This window comes from Panthera onca, chromosome A2, assembly GCF_046562875.1.
Source record: "Panthera onca isolate mPanOnc1 chromosome A2, mPanOnc1 haplotype 2, whole genome shotgun sequence".
NCBI classification, from domain to species: Eukaryota; Metazoa; Chordata; class Mammalia; order Carnivora; family Felidae; genus Panthera; species Panthera onca.
Window position 1 is genome coordinate 58,275,255 of NC_138340.1, and position 20,543 is coordinate 58,295,797.

Below are 20,543 nucleotides of genomic sequence, written 5' to 3' on the forward strand. Positions count from 1 at the left end.
CCCTCAGCCGTTCTCAGCGCTTTGACCAGCAGAGGTGTGGGAGCTGGAGCTGCGGGTGGGGGCAATGAAGACCAGCGCCACCTGCTGCCTGCGCGACCTTCGCCACCCTGTGGACATTTTACAGATGGGGCAACCGAGGCTCAGAGAGCCCTGTTTCCCGAGGTCTTATGAACAGAAAGTCTGTTTCAGCTACTCCAAAAGCCCTCAGGCCGAATTCTTCAAGCACCAAAACAGCTCCAGGATTGTAGGAGGCCACATTTGGTGTTCTAGTAAGTTATTTTGACTGAGGGAAGCAAAGATACCGAGATGTTCCAGATACAAAGAACGACAACTGTAAATATATAAGAGAGCACGGCGCAGCGGGGATCTCTAGGCATTTCTGTAGTTTCGGTTAAACAGCTTGCGATGCCCAGGAAAGGAGAATCCCTCAGGCTGCTCCTGGGTGGTGGTGGATTGAACCAAACTGGAGACCGTTGCTGCTGTCCTCTCTCCAGTTACAGGCAGCTAGCTCAAGCTAGGGCAGGTCCCTTGGTGAGCGCGGCAGTGAGGAAGCATCTCTGGATGGATCGCAGCGTAGGTGCAGGAGGGATGATGAAGACTGGAAATATCCCAGAGATACTTAGAAGAGAGAATCTATTGGCATTGGGTATTGAGGGCAGGCAAAAGGGAGGCATCCCAGATGACACCAGGATTCTGGCTTAGGAGACTAGGTGGATGATGGCACCACCTCTGAGATGGGGAGCTCAGAGGGAAGACAAATTTGGGGGCAAAGAGGATGTTTGTTTCTGGCTGTGTTAAACATGGGCCCTGAGTGGAGATTTCCAGGAGGTCATCCAATGCTCGGGTCTGGACCTGGAGAGGGAGTTTGGGCCTCAGCTGTAGATTGTCTTGAGAGTGGTTGGACAATCCAGAGAGTGAGCGCAGTGAAAAGACCCAGGCCTGGGACCTGGGAAACACTGACAGTTAGGAGGCACCAACAAAGGACTCTGGGCAGGAGATGGGATGCTGGGAGCTGCTGGGGAAAAGCCAGAGAAGAGATGGTGGATGGGACTGTATTAGTTATCTATCGCCTTATAGCAAATTATCCTGGAATCCAGCAGCCTGAAGCAATGACTGTGTCTAGGGGTCTGGGATCTGGCTGTGGCTTAGCAGGGTGTCTCTGCCTCAAGATCTCTCACAGTGCTGCTGTCAAGGTGCTGGCGGGGGCCTCAGTCTCATCGGAGAGGCTCAGCTTGGGAAGGATCCACCTCCAAGCTGCCTCATGTTGCAGGAATCAGTTCCTCCCAGACTGTTGGATGAGGACTCGATTTCACACTGGCTGTTGGAGGGGGTCCTCTTACTTCCCTGCCATGTGGGCCTCCCCACAGGACATCTCACAACATGGCAGCTGGCTTTGTTCACAGCAAGTGAACTAGAGGGTATGAGAGGTCATATGAGACATCTGATAAGGAGCCAGCTCATTTCCGATCAAGCTTAGCCTTTTTCCTTTGTCAGCTGGTCACGAGGGACCTCTTGGATAGGTCATAGGTGTGAATGAGGGAGAGGCGCTGGTGTGACGGGGGTGGATGATATGGAGGTACAACATATCGCTTATAATCTGCTGGGCCCACATGAATTTGCCACTTAGCAAGCCCTATAGAACCCAGTTCATTAGGGGCAGCTCTGGCCTTATGGTCCCTGATGTCCCCTAGTTCTCTCCACCAGGGTCCAGTAGCCTAGCGGAATTGCTTTTGGAATGTATATATAATTTTCTGCTATAGGTGGCCTGGCGTTGCTCTAGAACCCTAGGGGTGTACATGATGGATTTCCCACTAGGGCTTGCCATAAACCTCACACAGCATCTTTATTCACCGTCTATGCCTCTAATATTATAGGGTCTGTGAGCCCTGTGGTCCATGGGACAGCTCTTTCCTTTTACGTCATCCAGACATGTATGGGTCAGCGCAGAATTCTCAGGTGTAGAATATACTGCCTCCAGATCCCAAAGAGTGAGTTTTTGCATTGTGTTTCCTTCCCTGCAATGGGGTATTCAAGATGCAGTCGTTTGTCCTTTACTTTGGAAGGGATGTTCTGGTATGCCCCAGACCTAAACTCCACTGATGTGGCAAGCCCCCACATCTTCCCGGGGTTTATATTCCACCCGATTCGGAAGCACATATGTTTCATCGAGGTCTTCATTTACTTGTTACTTCTCGTTCAGCCAGCCAGATTAGTAGGATGTCTTTGCAATGTTCTGTCAAATGTCCAGATGGCCAGGGCCCTTTGGTGGGAGAGTGACCACTGGCCTGGGGCAAGACCATAAATGTGAATGGCTGTCCTTCCCTGTGAATGTCAATGGTTCCTGATATGAGTGGTCAAATAGAAGGCCAGCCTCTGGGTCCCTGAGGCCGTGCTGATCCACGCTAGCAAGGACACCAGCACGGAAGCTGTAATTGGGGCTACTCCTTGGTTGAGTTTGTAGCAATCCACTACCATTTTCTGTATTTTTTAAAGATCAGACTGATGAATTAAATAGGGATACGATGGGGTCCATCCCCAACTCCAGATGCTTTAGGTCTCCATGGGTAGCACTAATCTCTGCATTTCCCTTGTCCATGTGATATTGTTTTTTTGTTTTTGTTCTTGTTTTTTTACTTATCTTGGCTAAGCTAGGTGGGTAGGAGGCAACTTTCAGGGGCTTTCACTTGACCTTCACCTCTGAGAAAACTCTCCTCACACAGACCAAGGAACCAACATGGGCATTCTGCCAACTACTGAGTACATATATCCCAGAGATCTTTTCAGCCTTCCTGGCTGCTCCTTTGGCCTCGACAGTTACATGACAAATTGTACAGACTTTTCTTCTGACAGCAGAGCAGTCATGTTGTTTCTGTTGTTTTGAGATTTCCATTGCTTTCAGGGATCCCCGTTCTGTAGCAGCCATGGCCTAGAGAGGATGACCACCCCTGAGCCCAGTGTAGGACAAGGAACAGAACTTGGGAGTCTGATCTTTGTTTGTTAAACTACCACTTCTTGAACTTCGCTAATGCTCCACTCTGTCCTGTATGTAGGGGATACCACAGTGAATAAGATCCTGATTCTGCCCTGAAGAGGAGGGCACGAAATAGATATCCTCGGAAATCCTGCAGAAACCTACACGCAAGGCCCCAAACCCAGGGTATAGAATGCAGAATTGTGCGTTGCAATGATAATAGCAAACTCCCTGCCCCGGAAAGTCTGTACTGTCTTAAAAAAACACACACACACACACATAAAGATAAAGATGGAGCGTAGTCTTTTAGCCTGGTCACAGATACTCCATTTCTTCTTCCTGGAACGTGGTAGGAGGGAAGTTTTCCTGCCCCCTGGAGGTGAGGAGTGGCCTAGGACTTGTTTTACCTAATTAAACGTGAGCAGTGATGAAGTTCTTTTCTTAGCTTCCTGGCGACTCTAGGAATTGACTGTGACTCCCCGTAGCCCATTCAGGAAGGCAGGCATCAGCTTGGGCACAGCCCCTCCTGGCCACTACAGAAACTGTGCACACTGACCACAGTCCAAGCTGGGAAAGTCCCAGACAAACCGAATCCCAAATGGTCACGAGGTGGTGACTTCCCAACCTTCTCCTGTTTTAGAAGAACGGGGTCCATGTCATTCCAGCCCAACTGTGAAGTCACCGTCTTATCACTGGGTGTGTGTCCTGAGGTTACCGTGATGAGTGGGTGTCTACAACTTGCACCAGGCACCGAGTCAGCCTCAGGATATTGCAAAGAAAGTGACAAACATGGTTTTGTCCTCATGACATTGACATTCTAGTGGAGGGTGGCTGATGAACTAGGAAGCAAGTAAATGAACATAATCATGTTCGAGAGATGGTGCTTGGAGGGAAATAAAGGGGCATTATGTGAGAGACTGCACAGCTACTTTAGCTAGGGTGTCAAGGAGGTCATGTGACAAGGAGCCAGCCAGACAGGACAGATGCAGAGAGTGGGAGGCAGGGACAAGTTTGGTATATTTAAGGAAGAGAAACAGAAAGCACCGTGGCTTGAGCACGCTGAATGAGGAGGGGTTAGGTGGGAAACGGTGACTCAGACGCAGGAGGGGCCAAACCACGCAGGGCCAGCAGAGGAGAGGCAGGAGTGAACACGGCAAAGATGGGGCAATCAGGGAAGGCTTCCCAGAGGAGATTGCCTGAAGACCTGTTGAAGTCAGAGATGAGAGGAGGGGCAGTTCAAACCCCGGGCGTCTTGACTTCCTAGTTGTATGGCTCTGGACAAGTTATTTAACGTCTCTAAGCCGCAGGTTCCTCCTCTGAATAGGCGGCTAATAATAACCGCCCTGCAAGGTTGTGAAAATTAGTGCCTGAAACCCGATTGGTGCTCAATAATGCCAGAGCGCTTTGATGGTGGACGTAGGGGCAGCGTGGCATGCTGTGGAAACGCGTCGTTCCGGGAGAGGGGGAGGGGCTGTCCCTACCCTTCCTTCCCCAGCCAGGTGACCAAAGGTCACCAGGCAAGACTGCCGCTGAGGGGCGCCCGAGGCTGCAGCACGCGAGGGGGAGGTCCGCGGAGGCTCCTCCCTGGACGGTCCTGCCGCGTCCGGGCCCCAGAGGAGGAGCACTGGCTGGAGCGAGCGGGTCTGTTGACAGCTGCTGACAGCTGGGGCAGGAGCAGGGGCCAAAGGGGGGCAGCGTCCTCAGTTCTCGGGTCCGCGATCCTGGCAGCCTTCAGGGTGAGATACGTAGCAGCTTCCCTACCCCAAAGCTGCTTCCCTCCCCCGCAATGCCCTCTTGCTGTCTCTTTAAGAGGTCAGCGGGTCGCCCCGCCTCTTAGGGATCTGATTGGCTTCTTCCGCGGCTTGCGCCTTCTTTTTGATGTAACTACATTTCTATAGGCTTCTGGGGGCTGGGGGCGGGCCTGAGGGCTATAAGTAGGGGCTGTGGCTGTTTTTGCAGTTTTGGCTGAACGAAAAGGACGCGCCTGCCATCTGGTCACCGCTGCCGGGAAGGGCTGCGTGGTGTCTTGGGGGCCGGTGGGCCCGGCGCGCTGACCGCGTTTCCCCTTTCCCGCCGATTCCCCATTTCCGCGGAGCCGGCTGTCCCCGGCTCTTGCGCGACGTTCCCTGGCCTTGCTGCCTGCCAGGGGCGCTGGAGGCCGGAGTCCCGGGGCCTGGCCGGGTCTGCGCACCCTGCGGTGGTGGATGAGCGGCCCGGGCGGCGGGGGCTGAGCACGGCCCGGGACCCTCAGGTAAGGAGGGGATCCTCTCCCCTTTCCCGCCACACCTGGACGGGGAGCCCCATAGCTGCGCGTCCGGAAGCCCTGCCGCGGGGCTGGGTGCCCCCCTCCCTCTGCCGCGCCTGGGACCGGCGCTCCAGGGACGCCTCCCGGCCTCCGCCGCACCTACAGTCCCTCTCTGTCAGGGAGCTCCCAGAGCCCGGGTGCCCATAGTGACTTCCCGCGACAGCTGCGGGAGAGCAGGGAGCTGATCGGGACACCCACCCCCATCCCCACAGCTGGACCTGGGGCCCACCTGTCGCCGTTCCTTCCTTTCGGAATGACCCCTTCCCGCTCACGGCACACTCTCAGAGGACCCCCTTGGGGAAGTTTCAGAGGGCCAGGGGCCCCTGGGTGAGGACTCACGGGAAGAGGCGGGTAACTGGGAGGCCCGTAGATGGGATGGGGCGGCTGAGCCCTCTGCGAGGGGGAATGAGCACACACAGGGCTGCACAGGCCCCGGGCTGGCCATCGAACAGGGCTGGTGGACCCTGGGGCTTGAGGCTGTGTAGGAGGAGATCTAGGCCAAGTGGCCCCGCATCTGGGCCTGTGTCCCCACCTACAAACAGCGTGACAGGACCTGCTTCCACAGCAGGAGGTGTTGTTTATAAGGCCGGGCTGCTGTTGCATCAAGGACTGTCTGGGAGGCTCAGAGACAGCTTCCACGGGATCGGGGGGATGGAGGGTGGAGAGCGGTTTTGCCTTCTGCCTCTGTAGTGGGGATGAGGCTGTGGGGTCCTCCCAGGCGATCCTTCTCCAGCTCCCCAGAAGGGCTTGGCCGCACTCTGCTGGAGATTCATCTGTCCACATTGTAACATTTTGGTGAGAACTTAATTCTGTGCCAGGCGCTATTCTAGGGGATTGGGTCATGAGCACGCCTGGGATGGGCAGCCAGTAAACACATAAACACGCAGCTGGGACACTTCAAATGAAGTGCTGTAAAGAAAACACCCGGTGGGCCAGCCGTGAGAGATGGTTAAGGAGCGCCCTGAGGAAATGGGCCACGTGAGGAGATGATGCAGGAGAGGAGCAAGCACCAAGGCCCTGAGGTAGGAGGATGCTTAACAGCTTGGAGAACAAGGTGGAAGCCAGGGGCTAGAGAATGGAAGGGAATGAGGCAGAGCAGAAGGCAGGGGTCAGATCAGATTGGGCTTTGACAGATGAGGGAAGGGGCCCAGGGCTTCCCATCCTCCCGGGGGCTCCTGCCTGGGCTGCTGGCAGTGTGTCTCAGGCAGTGTCCACCTCCCCACCCCCAAGGATGAAAGATAAGGGGTTGGCGTCTGTCCTCTGGAGCCTTCTCATTTTGTTTTGGTTCTAGGGTTTAGAAGCTCAGCAATCTGCTAGGGGTCAGAAGCCCCGAGGGGCATGACAGCAACTATGAGGCATAGCCTCTCTCTTACGCTCGGGGCTCTCTGCCTTCCCTAGAGTTTTCCATCCAGCCCTGGTCAATCCCAATGCACAGATGGGAAAGCTGAGGCCCAGAGAAGTGAAAATCCCATCTAGGGGCTCATAGCAGGTCTGGCACTGCATGACTGGAGCCAGCCTGGCATCCTGCCCCATAGGCCGGCCACAGAGGAAGGGACGGAACTGGAGGCCCAAGTGGTGAGCGGGAAGATGGCCTCTAGAATGTTAACAAGGTCAGGAAAGTCCCTCCCAGGTGGAAGACAAGTCTGTCCCAGTTTCCCTGGGCCTGAGAGGCTTGGGGTTGCCTTAGGCTACTCAAGCATCCCAGAAAGTCCTCTGAGAATTCCCCTCTCTAGTCTGGGCTCCACCCCTACTGCCCCCTGCCCTCAGCCGGCCTTCCCACCGTCTCCTGTCCCGCTGTCCCCCATTTCGTGAGCCTGCAGTCCCCTTCCTTGTCTGTCACCACCCAGACTTCTACCTCTGAGGCCAGGAGCTCACCCACGGTGGGGGGAGGAGAGTGTAGAGCCAGTGACTCACCCCTCTGTGCCTCTCCTTTCCCCCTCTGTACAATGGGTACAAAGTAGTTCCCTCTCATTTAGGGGCTGCTGTGTTAGTTAAGTGTGTCACCACACGTAAAGTCCTCTGTCTCCAGGTAGTGTGCGTGGTTGTTTCATTTTTTATCATTGCCTCAGTTGGTTTGTAAGCTTTGACCCATAGTGGCAATTCTGGTGTAGCCAACAGCCTCATGACCCAGCTGTGGTTCTCTGACCAGCAGCGCCGCAGGGGTTGGCGTTGAGGACTGTCAGCCGGGCCCCGGGCCTGCGGATCAGAACCTGCCTGTGCACAGTGCTCAGGTCTGAGAAGCACAGCTCTAGATGAAGCCTTTCATCTACAGGTGGAGAGATCAATGCCTGGAGAGGGGCCCTTGGCAAGTTGCCACTTGAGGGCCTGGGCACTGGAGACAGATTACCTCGCAGGCGGCTCGCTGGCCCTGAGCTTTGTACGGTGGGGGTAACAGAAGTACTTCCCTTGTAGGGCTGGGAGGGCTCAGCGAGTGTGCTGTGCTGTTGTAGCAGAGTCAGCAGGGGCACTGGTGGGGAGCAGTCGATGTTATTCTCCTTCATCACCCCACAGCCAGCAGTGCTTGCAAAGGGGCCCTTGGACTTGGAACCAAATCCTTCTTTCCTCTACACCCCAAGCCCTCCTCTGGGGGTGGAGGGGGCAGAAAGCAACAATTACCTTTATGTTACCTTTTGTAGACCTTTGCTTCTCTGTCCTTGTCTGATCCTCAGCACCTCTGTCGGGTAAGTGTTATTGTCCCCGTGACACTCAGAGAGGAGAAACGACTCACGCAGGGTCACGGAGCAAGTACACGGCAGGGCCAGAAGTGCAACCCGGATCTGCCCAACTCCATACCGTGTGTTAGCCGGAAGTTTTTCAGTAGTACAGGAGAGAAATCAGACTCCACCAGACCTAAGCAGAGAAAGGAATTTGTGGGATTTAAAACGCAAAAGAAAGTCCAGGGGTAGGATGAACTTCAGGTGTGGCCAGATCCAGGGGCTCGCATGAGGTTGTTCTGTCTCCGGGATGTATTTCCATCTGTCTCTCGGCTCTATATTCCTCGAAGTTGGCTTTATTCTCGGGTGGGTATCCATGTGCAGGGTCAAAGTGGGACAGCCCTGGCGTACTGCTTTTAGCAGAAAGCCCATCTGTTCCAAACAACTATAGCAAAAGTCTCAGGGCTGATTCTCATTGGTCGGGGCAGGGGAGCATCCCGACTGGCCAGGCTTAGATCCCATGCTCGTTCCTTGGAGCTGTGGTACAGTCCGCTGTACCCAAATTTCATGGGCAGAGACTGGGGAAGGTGAGGCTCCCCCTCAGGAAATTGGGACACTGGACAGGCAAAACCAAGTGACGCTTCCCCCTTCAGACTCTCTATCCGGCTCTCCTGCTCCTTAGCCCTGTTCATCCCCACTGGGGACTGGGATCCCCATCCCTTCACAAGGAGCTCTCAGCTTCCCAGCGGCTGCTGGGAGCTTGGCCTGCTCTCCCAGACCTGCCCCTCCTGGGGCTGTTTGACACTTTGCTCCACAGGGAGTGGTGAGTGGGGTGGAGGGGGCTGGAGAATCTCTCTCCTTCAACTCCGGTCACTTAAAAGTCAGCATCTCAGGTCACGAGAAGTCTTGAGGGGGCCGGCACACCCCCTGCCAGCAGTAACCTCCCCGTGTTCAGTACGGCTGCAGTTCAGACGTCATACCCTCAACAGCCACATGCAGGTACAAACAAGGGGCTTTCCTCCTTCAAAGTATCGGGTGCTCAGGAAGGAAAACGTTTCCTGGGAGACTTCCCCCGTGTGGCATCACGTGCCCTGGCCTGAACTGGCCACCAGCAAAGAGAACACCGTTCTTGACTTTGACCAGAGCCTCCCTTCGGGGCACTGTTGGCAAAGGCGAGGACGATTATCCATTTGGTGGACCGTCCCCCATGTTGCGGGACATTGGCAGCCTTGGCCCCTGTCTATAAAAACATCATAGCACCCTGCCCCCGCAGTCCCTGTGTCAAACTGGAGCACCCCTGCACACGACCCAAGTGCCTGGTCCTGTTCCACACTGCCCTGACCCCAAAGCCACTGGCCAACAGTAATTCGTTCAGCTTGTGGCCCGGGAGAGGGGTCCCTGCCTGTTCAGCAGGGCATCATGGAGGGGGCCTGGACGAGAACAGCACTTTGTCAGTTAGGGACAAGGGAGCAGTGTTTGGTGGGGCCACATTAACAGCACTGGCCTTGCCATTGCAAAATATCCAGTGGCTCAGGCCAGAAGCCACCACATCCTTCCTGTCTTCCCTCGTTCCCTCCGTGTGTCCGTGGGGAGGTCAGGTGGGCCAACCCTCCCGAAGGTATCCCAAATTCCTCCACTCCACCCCCACTGCAGCCACGCCCTCCTGCCTGCACTGGTACAGGGGCTCCACTCTGCCCCCGCTCCGGTCCGTTTTCCACGGCAGCCTGAGTGGAAAGGGGATCCCGTCCCCAGCCTTCGTGACACGCTTCTCATTGCATTTAGAATGAAATCGCATTGCATGTGGTCATATGGCCCCCAGTGACCTGGCCCTGCCAGCCTTTCTGATCACCTCCAGCCACACTGGCCTGCTTTTTGCCCTTTGAACACGCCAAGCCTGTTTGTATCTCACGGCGTTTCCATTCATTGTTCTCTCGCAGATATGCTCTTTGTCCAGATTTTTCCAAGTCTGCCTGCTTCTCGATTAGTTAGATCTAGTGCAGAAGGCACTGGGTTGTCTGACGACCCAGTCCAAAGCAGCACCTCTTTATATTCATTGGGATTCTGCCTTAGCTGTTGAAACAAAGGTCGAGACAACAAGATAGAAGATTACTCCTGCATGTCGCGTGACAGTCTGCGTGCAAGCCATCCAGGATATGCATGGAGGCCTATTGGGTGTGGGACCCAGATGCTTTTTCTTACTGCTCTCTCCTCAAGCCATGGCTTCCGTCTCGTGGTGTAATATGGCTGCTGTTGCTCCTGCCACCACATCCCTATTCCAGGCAGTGGGAAAGGAAAAGTGCATGGCCTGAAATTGACAAACTCATTAAATTAACTGTTCACTTACAATTGGATAAAAGTTGGTCATTGGGCCATAGCCAGTGGCAAGGGAAGCTTAGAAAATAGCTATTGTTCTGGGCAGCCTTGTGTGAGTTTTGGGCTCCAGTGCTAAAGGGAAGGGTGGATGCTGGGGACCCTGGTAGTCTCTACTGTGTTACCCGTTGTTCCATTCCACTCCTCCGTTTTCTTCTCTGAGCCTTTATCTCTAGGAGAAGTTTGCTTCGTAAGGCAGTTTTCATGCTGGCTGGCTGCCTCCCCTCCTAGAACAAAGGGGAAGTGTGGCCCAACACCCAGATTCCTCCCTGGCTCGTGGTAGGTGCTGCTGCTGCGGGCGGAAAATGCACGAAGAACGCACCCTTTCTTTGGACCTACTGTGTGTCGGGCATATGTTTGCCCTGTTGGTTTGGCCTCGAGTTGCCAATGGGGATGTGATCCACAGGCAGCGAGTGGCCTGTTGGAGAGAGGGATGGAGGAGGATGGTCTCAGCCCACCTGCCTCAGTCTCCTCTCCCTTTCAGCCAGAGGCAGTGCTCCCGTTTCATGGCCTGGATAGGTAGCAGGGATGTCCCTGTATCCCCTCCAGCCCTCGCCTTCGGCCCGTCGTTCAGGGGCCACCGATCCTTGCTAACAGGGCGCTGAGCGTCCTGGGCTGCCCCTGGCTGAGTGTGAGATCTGCACTCTTGGGGTGTAAACAGAACGCGTCTTTCTAATTTTTTAAAACTTACTGACGTGTAACCCGTGCAGAAAAGCACACAGATCCTAGATGCGACTCAGTGGATTCTGACAGGGTGAACACGCCTGTGTACCCGCCCCCCCCCCCCCCCCCCCCCAGATCAAGCGCCGGAAGCTGGTGTTCCTCCCCCCACCACTACGCCCTCCGTCCTCCACAAAGGTGACCCTCGCCTAGATCTTTGCACGGGGTCAGGCAGCAGCATATCCACTCTCGTGGCTGGCTCTGCTCAGCACCGTATCTGTGAGGCCCTTTCGTGTTACTGCTGGTAACAGTAGTTTCTCTTTCTGTTCTGCTGCTTATACCGACGCCGCCATATATGTGTGCCTGCTGCCGATGGTGGGCATTTGGGCTGTTGCTAGCCTGGGGCTATTATAAATGTACCCAGAAGTGGAGACGCCAGGCCATCAGGCCCTGTGTGTTCAAGTATTAGTTTTCATGCTGGCATCTGTTACGTCCTGGTGCCCGGGCCACACACACCTCGCTCACATGCCCTGGGCCCCCTGAGCTCCCTGAGGAAATCCCTGCTGCCAGCAGTGTGGGCCCAGCCCCTCTGCTCCTGTCCCTGAGAGCCCAGTGACCTGGGAGCCTGCTTTGTCCAGGGCAGTTCCCAGGGTTCCTGGCCACCGGCTGGACTCTTTTTCTTTTCTTCTTCTTCTTTTTTTTAGTGTTTGTTTTTACCTATTTATTCATTTTTGAGGAAGAAAGGGAGAGAGAGAGAGAGAGAGCATGAGCAGGGGAGGGGAAAAGAGAGAGGGAGCCAGAGGATCCAAAGCGGGCTCTGCGCTGACAGCAGCGAGCCCAATGCAGGGCTCAAACTCAAGAACCATGAAATTATGACCTGAGCTGCAGTCGGACCTCAACCGACAGAGCCACCCAGGCACCTCCAGGCTGGGGTCTTAAGCTGTCATTGGGAGACGCTTGTCTGCGGGCCCACCTGCCGACTCTACATCAGCCCCCGTTCCTGCCTTTGCAGACACAGCGCCCTCTGCAGGACATCTCCTTCCCTCCCTTCTCCACTTGGACACCTGTGCAGCTTCCAGGCACAGTGCACGTCCCCCCAGATTTGTGTCTGCCTTTCCAGGGTGGCAGCAGAGGCTGATGAGGGCCGTGGGCCACCTGAGGTGTGCCTGATGCCCCACTCTGGCGCCTGGTGGCCGTGTGATTGCCTCGAAGTCGGCTCTGCATCTGCGTGCAGGGAGGAAGTGCAGCTCGCGGAATCTGGGGACTGCACGTGTGTGGGTCGTAGGAGGCGCCTGGCACCACTTAGCCTCACGGGGTGGATGCCGTCGGTCATTACCGCGTTGCAAGGGCAGGACGAAGCAGGCACAGAGGGGCCAACAACTCTGGCTCCTAACCCCTCTGTTCTCTGTCTGTCCCCGGGGCCCCCGGGACTGGGGGGATGAACTGAGGTCGTGCCGAGTGGCTTGCGCTGCTGTGCCAGGCTCACGGTAAGGCTCCATCAGTGCGGTGGCATTTACTGTTGGGGTCACCGGGCCCCTGTCTGGGGGTTGTGCTGTGGCACGTGCAGGAGCCACAGCCCGCCCTCCCCCTGCTGGGTGGGGGAGCTGTCCGCAGGCCCACTGTATGCGGCCCTCTTGGGTTCCACTGGGAACCTGAGACCAGAGACCCGGGGCCACGCAGCCACGCTGGGGCTCTCGCTCCCGCAGGGCCAGCTGCTGGCGGGATGGACGCCCTGGAGGAGGTGTTTCGGGCCAACGGGAGCACAGCCCCGCCCCCGCCCGTGGCGCCCAACATCAGCGTGCCACATCGCTGTCTGCTGCTGCTCTATGAGGATATTGGCACCTCCAGGTGAGGCAGCCGTGGCCCTGCTGGGCCGACTGGCTGCGTGTGAGTGGGTTTCCCCCGTGTGTGCGGGGGTGTGTGCGTGTGCATGACGGGCTGCGGAGGGGGATGGGTGCAGACAGAGCCTTGCCAGTCAGCTGGCTTCTCTTTCCGTCTGCTAGGGTCCGGTACTGGGACGTCTTGCTGCTCGTCCCCAATGTGCTTTTCTTCATCTTCCTGCTTTGGAAGCTTCCGTTCGCTCGGGCCAAGATCCGCATCACCTCCAGCCCCATTTTTATCACCTTCTATATCCTGGTGAGTTCAGTCCAACTCCAACTGGCATAAGTGCAAAAGGGAATTCTCAACTGCCTCTGTAATGAAAGCCAGCTTCAGATGAGGCTGGATCCAGAGGATGAACGGGTGTCATCAGGACTCTGTTTCTCTGCATCTCTGCCCTCCTCTGGCCTTATCTCAGATGAGCTCTCCCTGCCTGGTGTCAGAGATAGCCAAGAGCAGCCGTGAGCTAACATCCTGCCTCCCTGCCAATGCCAGCGGAAGAGGACTTCTTTACTGGCGGTGCGAGTATGGACCTGAAATTCCCTCTGACCGGCCCACCTTGGGTCCCTGTTTGTCCCCGAGCCAATCACTGTGACTAGCAGGGAAAGGGGCACTTTGGCGCTGGGGTGTGGGGTCAACTCAGCCAGACTATGTGGACTGAAGAGGGTGGTGGTCCCTGAAAGAAAAGTGGGGAATCATTAGTAGAGGGAAGGGGAATAGATACTGGCTGGGGGGGGGGGGGGGAAATGCCCACGGCCACCCCCATCTGTCTGTCTGTCCATCCAGCCATCCACACACTCTTTGAGACCTCTTTGGAACCTCTTCCTGCCTGTTGGGCAAACCTGAATTCTCCTCAGTCAGTGCTCTTGGTGTGGGCCTCCTTGGGAGAGGTAGCAGGGCTGTGGTTGAGAAGGTGGGCCCAAGGTGTGGCTTCCAGGTGAGCGTTCCAGGTGCGGGGCCATCCAGCTGCATCCTTCAGAGCTCAGGCCTGACTGACTGGAATCCTCCCCTCTCTCTGCCTCTTAGCTACCACTGCCTGAGAGCTGAATGGCTCTCTGGTCCCCCTCTTTGTGGCCTGGCTCAGAGCTTCCCAGGCAGGGGAGTTGTCAGCGGGCAGGCAGGGTCAGGGGAGGCTGTGTGGAACCCTGGAGACCGTTGGTGGAGGCCCCAGGGGTCGTTGGCTGACTGGAGCCCCCTCCTCTGTGAGGCAGTGGTGGGTGTTGAAGCCTGCTCTCTTCTGTCTTCCGCTGCCTCTCTGACTCATTACAGAGATGAGTATTTATTCCACAGATAAAACATTTATTTAAAGCATCACTTACTGATGCCCTCTCTAGGGGAGCAGACAGGGAGAAGCGACCCAAGGCCAATGCCCAGGAACACAACGCAGGGACAGGGGACTCAGCACTGCCCTCTTATTCCTGGGGACTCTGTTCTAGAAAGCTCAGGAGACAGCGGTGAGGGTTGACTCAGGCTATCTCCGGACCCCAGCTGTGCTGAATGACCTTGGACTGGTGGCTTGGCCTCTCTGTGCCTCAGTGCCCTCCTTCTCACATCATGTGCACTGGGTCTGCTTTACCCTGGGGCGCTCCTGTGATCTTGGGGTCAGCCTCCCCAGGAGGCTGACACGGTTTTTGTGGCACAGAGGACAGACTGTTGTGTGTGTCTGGATTCTTCTTTTTCTTACATTTGTTTATTTTGAGAAAGAGAGAACACGCACATGGCAGGAAGTGAGGAGGGGCAGAGAGAAAGGGAGAGAGAATCCCAAGCAGATTCCTTGCTGTCAGCACAGAGCCAGGCTTGGGACTCAAACCCACAAACCGCGAGATCATGACCTGAGCTAAAACCATGATTCTGACGCTTAACTGACGGGGCCACTCAGGCGGCCCTGTACCTGGACTCTCCCCTTCATATGTATCCCAGAAAACCAAAGTTAGATTCATAGAAGCTGGAGGGAACATATTGACTGAGAATCTGACAAGTCCTAGGGCTTCAGGCATGGCTGGATTCAGGGGCTCAGCAATGTCGTGGGGGCACAGTCTCTGTCTCCCTGTCAGCTTGGATCTCTCTGTTGGCCTCGCCTCTAGCAGTCTTGCCCTCCTGGAGTCAGACAGCCCGGCAACTCCAGGCTGGCGCGCTCCTCAGCTTCCTTTCGTAGTGGCTGCACCTGCTGTCCTGGGTGTGCCTTTCACTAGACTCCCTTGGGATCCCCTGCCATCCCCAAATCAGGGAATGCCATAGGCTGAATGCCCAGCCCTGTGCTACAGGCCAGCCCCTGAAGCCAGGCATGGTGGGGTCAGCCCCCCGAACCATGTGAGCGGCAGGGAGAGGGCGGAGGCTGTTGCCAGAAGAAGCGAGTGGACACCAGGGTGACAAAATCCAGGCACTTTTGCACCGCCTACCGGTGCAGTAGCCCTCCCCAGGGTCTTTGATGTCTCTTCCCTGCACCCTCCCATCCCCCGCATCTTGGAAATAAAACCGCTAATATGACAGTGCTAGCACCCGATGTGCACCTCGCCTTCACTGGGTGCCACGCATGCTTCTGCTACATGTACTTACCCATTTGCCCCTGCCAGCCATCAAATGCGGTGCATGCTAGTTTTACCCCATTTCATAGATAAGGAAACTGAGGCACGGAGGTGCACTTCCTGGCCTGAGGTCACAGAGGCAGGAGGCAGTGGGGACCCACCATGTCACCCCTAAGAATGTCACCATTCTCAGGCTGCCAGTGTAGCCAGGAAACTGAGGCCGGAGAGGGAACTGTCACCAGCAGCGGAGGATCTCGCCACCCCCCTGCATCCCACCCCTGACTCTTAGCGTAGAATCCTTCTGTTCTCGAAGAATCAGAGGCTCCTGCAGAGGCGGGGTGTGGGTTTGCAGTCCCGCTGTTCCCAGACGCCTCGTTCCCTGACCCCTTAATGGCATCCCCGCTCTCGCCCACCAGGTGTTCGTAGTGGCGCTGGTGGGCATTGCCCGGGCCGTGGTGTCCATGACGGTCAGCACCTCAGACGCTGCCACCGTTGCTGATAAGGTGGGGCCGGGCCTGCTGACAAGGGTGGGGGGATGTTGGGCACTGGGGAGAGGGGTGACTGGGCCCCCCAGGCTGACAGTCTGCCCACTCTGTGTCCAGATCCTGTGGGAGATTACCCGCTTCTTCCTGTTGGCCATCGAGCTGAGTGTGGTCATCCTGGGCCTTGCCTTTGGTGCGTGTGCGGCTGGGGCCAGTGCTCTCCCTGTCCCTCCCTAGCGGGCACCAACCCCACCACGGCCACCTGGCTGGCTCCCCCTGACCGACCAGCATGTTTCTTCCAGGTCACCTGGAGAGCAAGTCAAGCATCAAGCGGGTGCTGGCCATCACCACAGTGCTGTCCCTGGCCTACTCTGTCACCCAGGTAAGAGGGGAGGTGGGGCAGGTGCAGCAATGAGGGCTCCCTGGAGGAGACCAGGGGGTCACTGAGGGCCGCACATCCACTGCTTCCTGATTCTGGGTCAGGGTTTGAATGTTTATCAGGTGCAGTGTTCTCAAACTTTAAATGTGCCCCAGGAATCACTTGGGGTGCTTGTTAACAAGGCAGGTTTTACCCCCCCCCCCATTCTAATCCAATAGGTTGGGGTGGGGGCAGGGAGGAGGCCCAGAACTTGCTGTTTTAAGAAGCAGCCCGGGTAAGGAAAATACGGGTTTGCAGACCACCCTGAGAGCTGTCCATCTAGAGACTCCTTCCTTAGATCTGGTGGGGGCTGCCTCTTGCCCAGTTCTGTCTCCTGCCCCATGGCTGGGCCTATTCTGGGTGGTGGAGTGAGGTGGGCAGGGGGCAGGGCGAGGCCAGAGAGCAGTCTGGAGTGGGGATCTCTGATGGCCAAGCTGGGGAGCTGGGCTTGGGGTGGTGGAGAGATCTGGGTGCTTTGTATGAAGGAGCTCCCAGGGAGGGGGCTTTCCAGGTGGGCAGGAGACTGAGACCCTCCCCCACCTGCCCCTGCAGGGGACGCTGGAGATCCTGTACCCTGATGCCCACCTGTCAGCTGAGGACTTCAACATCTATGGGCATGGGGGCCGCCAGTTCTGGCTGGTCAGCTCCTGCTTCTTCTTCCTGGTGAGGCCGAGGGTGCCCTCCCCCCTTCTGGGCACCTTGGGGGTGGCCCCGAGGAGCCTCAGAGCATGAGACTGGATGCCTTGGTACTGGTGTCCCCAGCATCCTTCTCAGCCCTGCTCTGTCACCACAGGTCTACTCTCTGGTGGTCGTGCTCCCCAAGACCCCGCTGAAGGAGCGCATCTCCCTGCCTTGTAAGCAGCTGGTGGGTGGCTCTGGGATAGGGCTGGGTCCCTGGGGGGTGGGGCGTTGACTCTTTTCCCGGAGAGCCGTGGGTGCCAGGGAGGGAGTCCTCCTGGGGGCCCAGAGGGGTCTCCGGTGACACGCTGGGAATGGAGGGTGGAGGCAAGGGCAGGACCTTACGGTCCCCAACCCCCCAGCACGGAGGAGCTTCTACGTGTATGCGGGCATCCTGGCGCTGCTCAACCTGCTGCAGGGGCTGGGAAGCGCGCTGCTCTGCGCCGACATCATCGAGGGGCTCTGGTAGGTGGGGCGGGGTTCAGGGTGTCTACTGGCCCGGCTGTGGGGGTGGCGGGCAGGGGGAGGCCAAGCCGAGGCCCCACCCAGAGGAGGCCCCTCCCTGACCCTCTCCTCCTGCCCCCCAGCTGTGTAGATGCCACCACATTTCTCTACTTCAGCTTCTTTGCGCCCCTCATCTACGTGGCCTTCCTCCGGGGCTTCTTTGGGTGAGTCTTCCCACCGGGGGTGGGGGGGTGGGGTGTGTGTGTGTGTGGGGGGGGGGGTGTGGGCAAGGTGTGTGGGCCCCGAGGGGTAGGCGGTGGCCCGCCTGCTCGCCACCCCGCCTCTGGTGGTTTGAGGGCCGTGAGCTCCGCCTCGTGGCTGCCGGCGGAACTGCGCCTCCAGCTTTCTGCGCCTGCGCATCCGCAGCTGCGCGGTCCTGAGCGTCCCTCGGCCCGGCGCAGGCTCGGATACCAGGAAGGCGATGCCGATGAAGGGTGTATGTATATTCCTACACGTGCTTACACACACGCATACACATTCGTACATTATATACGCATACACGTTACACGTTATATATACAACACATACAGACATACACACTTTCCCGGCAGGAGAGTAGCTCTGCGCTGTTCTACACTTGCTGCTTTTTGTTCTATGGTAGATTAGCTCATTCTTTCAGCAAGCATTCACTGAATACCTACTCCGTGTCCCGCACCGCTGCAGCCGCCAGACACCGCAGGGGACAAAGGAGACACAAGTCACCATGCTCCCGGATTCAAGCTGGGAGTGGCTAGGGAGAGGAGCAGGGCTGGGGGAAGCCGGCCTGTAGTGCAGCGTAGGGTGGGTGCACTTTGGTGCACGTGGCAGAGAGACAGGCTGCTAAGGACACATGGGATGGAGGCTTGGACCCTGGGCCTCTATTGTGGCAGGAGTGCTGGCGTTTTGCCCCCCACCCCCACCCGCCGCACCCTCCCCCACCTGCTGGGTTTGAGGAAGTAGGGGCATCAGAGGTGGGGTGAGAGGGGCTGGATTGGACCCCAGCCCAACCCTGATCCGTGTGGGACCTTGCATGTGTATTTATCTCCCTGGCCTCAGGCTCCTTTTTGCAAATCGGGTGCAGTGCTTCCCCATCAGTTTTATCTCGATGCTGGAGGGACCAGTAAATGCAAAGTGAGAGGTCACAAAGCTGCAAGGGTGGAGGTCACAGCTGGTGTTTGCGGAGCACCTCGGGGCCGGAATTTACCTCCGTTTACCCTCTTGAGCTCAGAGTTGTACAGAAACAGGCGCAGAAGTCCTTGCCCAAGCTCACATATGGGCTGAGTTTTAAAACAAGTCCCATTGGACTCCAGAGTCCAAGCCTTGGGGACCTCCCAGGGTGGCGGTTAGGCAGCCATTCCTGTGTTTCATTCCCTGCCCGAAGGCCTTATTGCCCAGAAAAGGAAGCCTTTCTTGACCCTCCGGTGGAGCTTCCCTGTCTCTCTGTCTTCTCCACCAGCTCGGAGCCCAAGATCCTCTTCTCCTACAAATGCCAAGTGGACGAGACTGAGGAACCAGACGTGCACCTGCCCCAGCCTTACGCGGTGGCCCGGCGAGAGGGACCGGAGGCAGCAGGGGCCGCGAGTACACAGTTCGACTCGGCCGGAGGGGTGGCCTACCTGGACGACATCGCCTCCATGCCCTGCCACACTGGCAGCATCAACAGCACAGACAGTGAGCGCTGGAAGGCTATCAACGCCTGAGTGTGGCCACCCTGGCAGGAAGGCCTGCTGGGGCCTGCGGAGGGCAGACTGGAGAGAAGGCCAGGGCGCGCAAAGCCCCTGGTGGAGGAGGACGAGGTCGCAGGACCTTCTGTGGGCGGCAGCCCCGTGCGGGCCCTGTCCTGCCCTCTGCGTTGCCTGTGGCCACCTCTGCTCTAGCTGGGGGCCGCCTCCCCCTTCCACCTGCCCTCACCCTGCTCAGCGACATGGCCCAGACTCTGATCTCCCAGGGCCTGCTGAGGGCGTCTCCTTTCTCCAAAGCCTGCGCACCCGGGACCGGTCTGGCCTTCCTCGTCCCTTCCAAAGTCCCCTCCCCGTGGCACTTTGGCCTCTTCAGAGCCCACTCTGGCAGGTGGGCTGAAGTGTAGATATTTTCTTGATCTATTTTTTAATAAAAAACAAAAGGAGCAGAAGGTGTAGCTGTAGAGGTTCTGCTGGAGCGCTGGGGCCGGGGCGAGAACCCGTGACGTACAGAGGTCCTGGCAGGTCCTGTGTCCCCAGCCCTGGGAGGCCCTGGGCCCCTTCGTTTACTCAGCCAAGGAACACTGGCCAGTGCACAGGCTGGCTGCTGGGGGCATAGAGGGAAATCGGATCCCAGGGCTCCCTGCCCCAGGCCCTTTTTGAGCAGAGGAGACGCACATGAAAAGAGCATCATGGTTCTGTGAGCTGTTGTCTCCCTACCCTGTTGGGGAGCCCGGGGTTTAGGATGAGCCCTGCGGGCCCCATCCTTTCTCTGCTCCTTCTGCTCTGCCATCTTGGACAGGCCGCTCCTCCTCCCCCAGCTCCTGTTCGGCATCTGGAAAATGGGGATTAGAAGGCCTGTCTTCGAGGGGCTCTTGTAAGGGTTAGGAAACAGTAAGCGTGCACGGCTGGCAGACGGTTATGGGGCAGTAGTGACAACTGGATTGTTTTTAGCCCCTAGAACAGTGCTTGCCACGTAACAGGTGCTCCGAAGGTAAGATGGCAGGGAGTTGATGGGATACGCTGAGAAGGGGCCAGAATAAAGCAACCTGTGAATAAGAGAGAGGTGCTGGTGTCCGTGTTGCTGCCATCGTACTGAAGTCTGTCCCTGAGACTTTGGGCAGCCGGAGAAAAAGGGAGTTGCCAGTTATGCGATCCCCTGTGCCAGAGAGGAGGAGGAAGGCTCAGTGGGACCACAGGGGTGCTGAGGGTCAGGCCCGGCCCCGCCTGCCCTGCCAGCCCTCTTTCGTGGGAGAACAGCAAGGGCACTGGCGGAGGGGGGGGCCCATGAGGCACGCTCGTCGGTATCGGGGGCCCAGAGGGCCATCCGTGGGCCCGGACACCGGCAAGTGCAAAGGCACAGCCGGGGCGGGGACCGTTGGGGCTGCCAGGAGGTTGCTTCTCGCAGCTTTCCTAGAAGCCTGTTGGGGGCGGGCGAAG

The 20,543-nt window shown here is 57.3% G+C and overlaps 1 protein-coding gene across 3 annotated transcripts; it reads left to right on the top strand.

Moving 5' to 3' along the window:
• The first annotated feature begins 247 nt into the window (after window positions 1-247).
• TPRA1 (transmembrane protein adipocyte associated 1) lies at window positions 248-19,555 on the top strand. 3 transcript variants are annotated; one of them, XM_060631935.3, is made up of 12 exons: window positions 4,584-4,707; window positions 4,931-5,222; window positions 12,667-12,808; window positions 12,964-13,096; window positions 15,780-15,866; window positions 15,966-16,038; window positions 16,148-16,227; window positions 16,816-16,926; window positions 17,057-17,117; window positions 17,304-17,406; window positions 17,529-17,609; window positions 18,881-19,555. In XM_060631935.3, the coding sequence occupies exons 3-12, from the start codon at window positions 12,684-12,686 to the stop codon at window positions 19,122-19,124; spliced, it is 1,098 nt and encodes a 365-aa protein (XP_060487918.3). In that variant the 5' UTR covers window positions 4,584-4,707; window positions 4,931-5,222; window positions 12,667-12,683; the 3' UTR covers window positions 19,125-19,555. The 3 variants fall into 3 exon arrangements, with proteins under 3 accessions (XP_060487916.3, XP_060487919.3, XP_060487918.3); XM_060631933.3 differs by lacking the exons at window positions 4,584-4,707; window positions 4,931-5,222 and adding an exon at window positions 248-269; XM_060631936.3 differs by lacking the exon at window positions 4,931-5,222 and having other exon boundaries at window positions 4,578-4,707.
• Window positions 19,556-20,543: the final 988 nt, after the last annotated feature.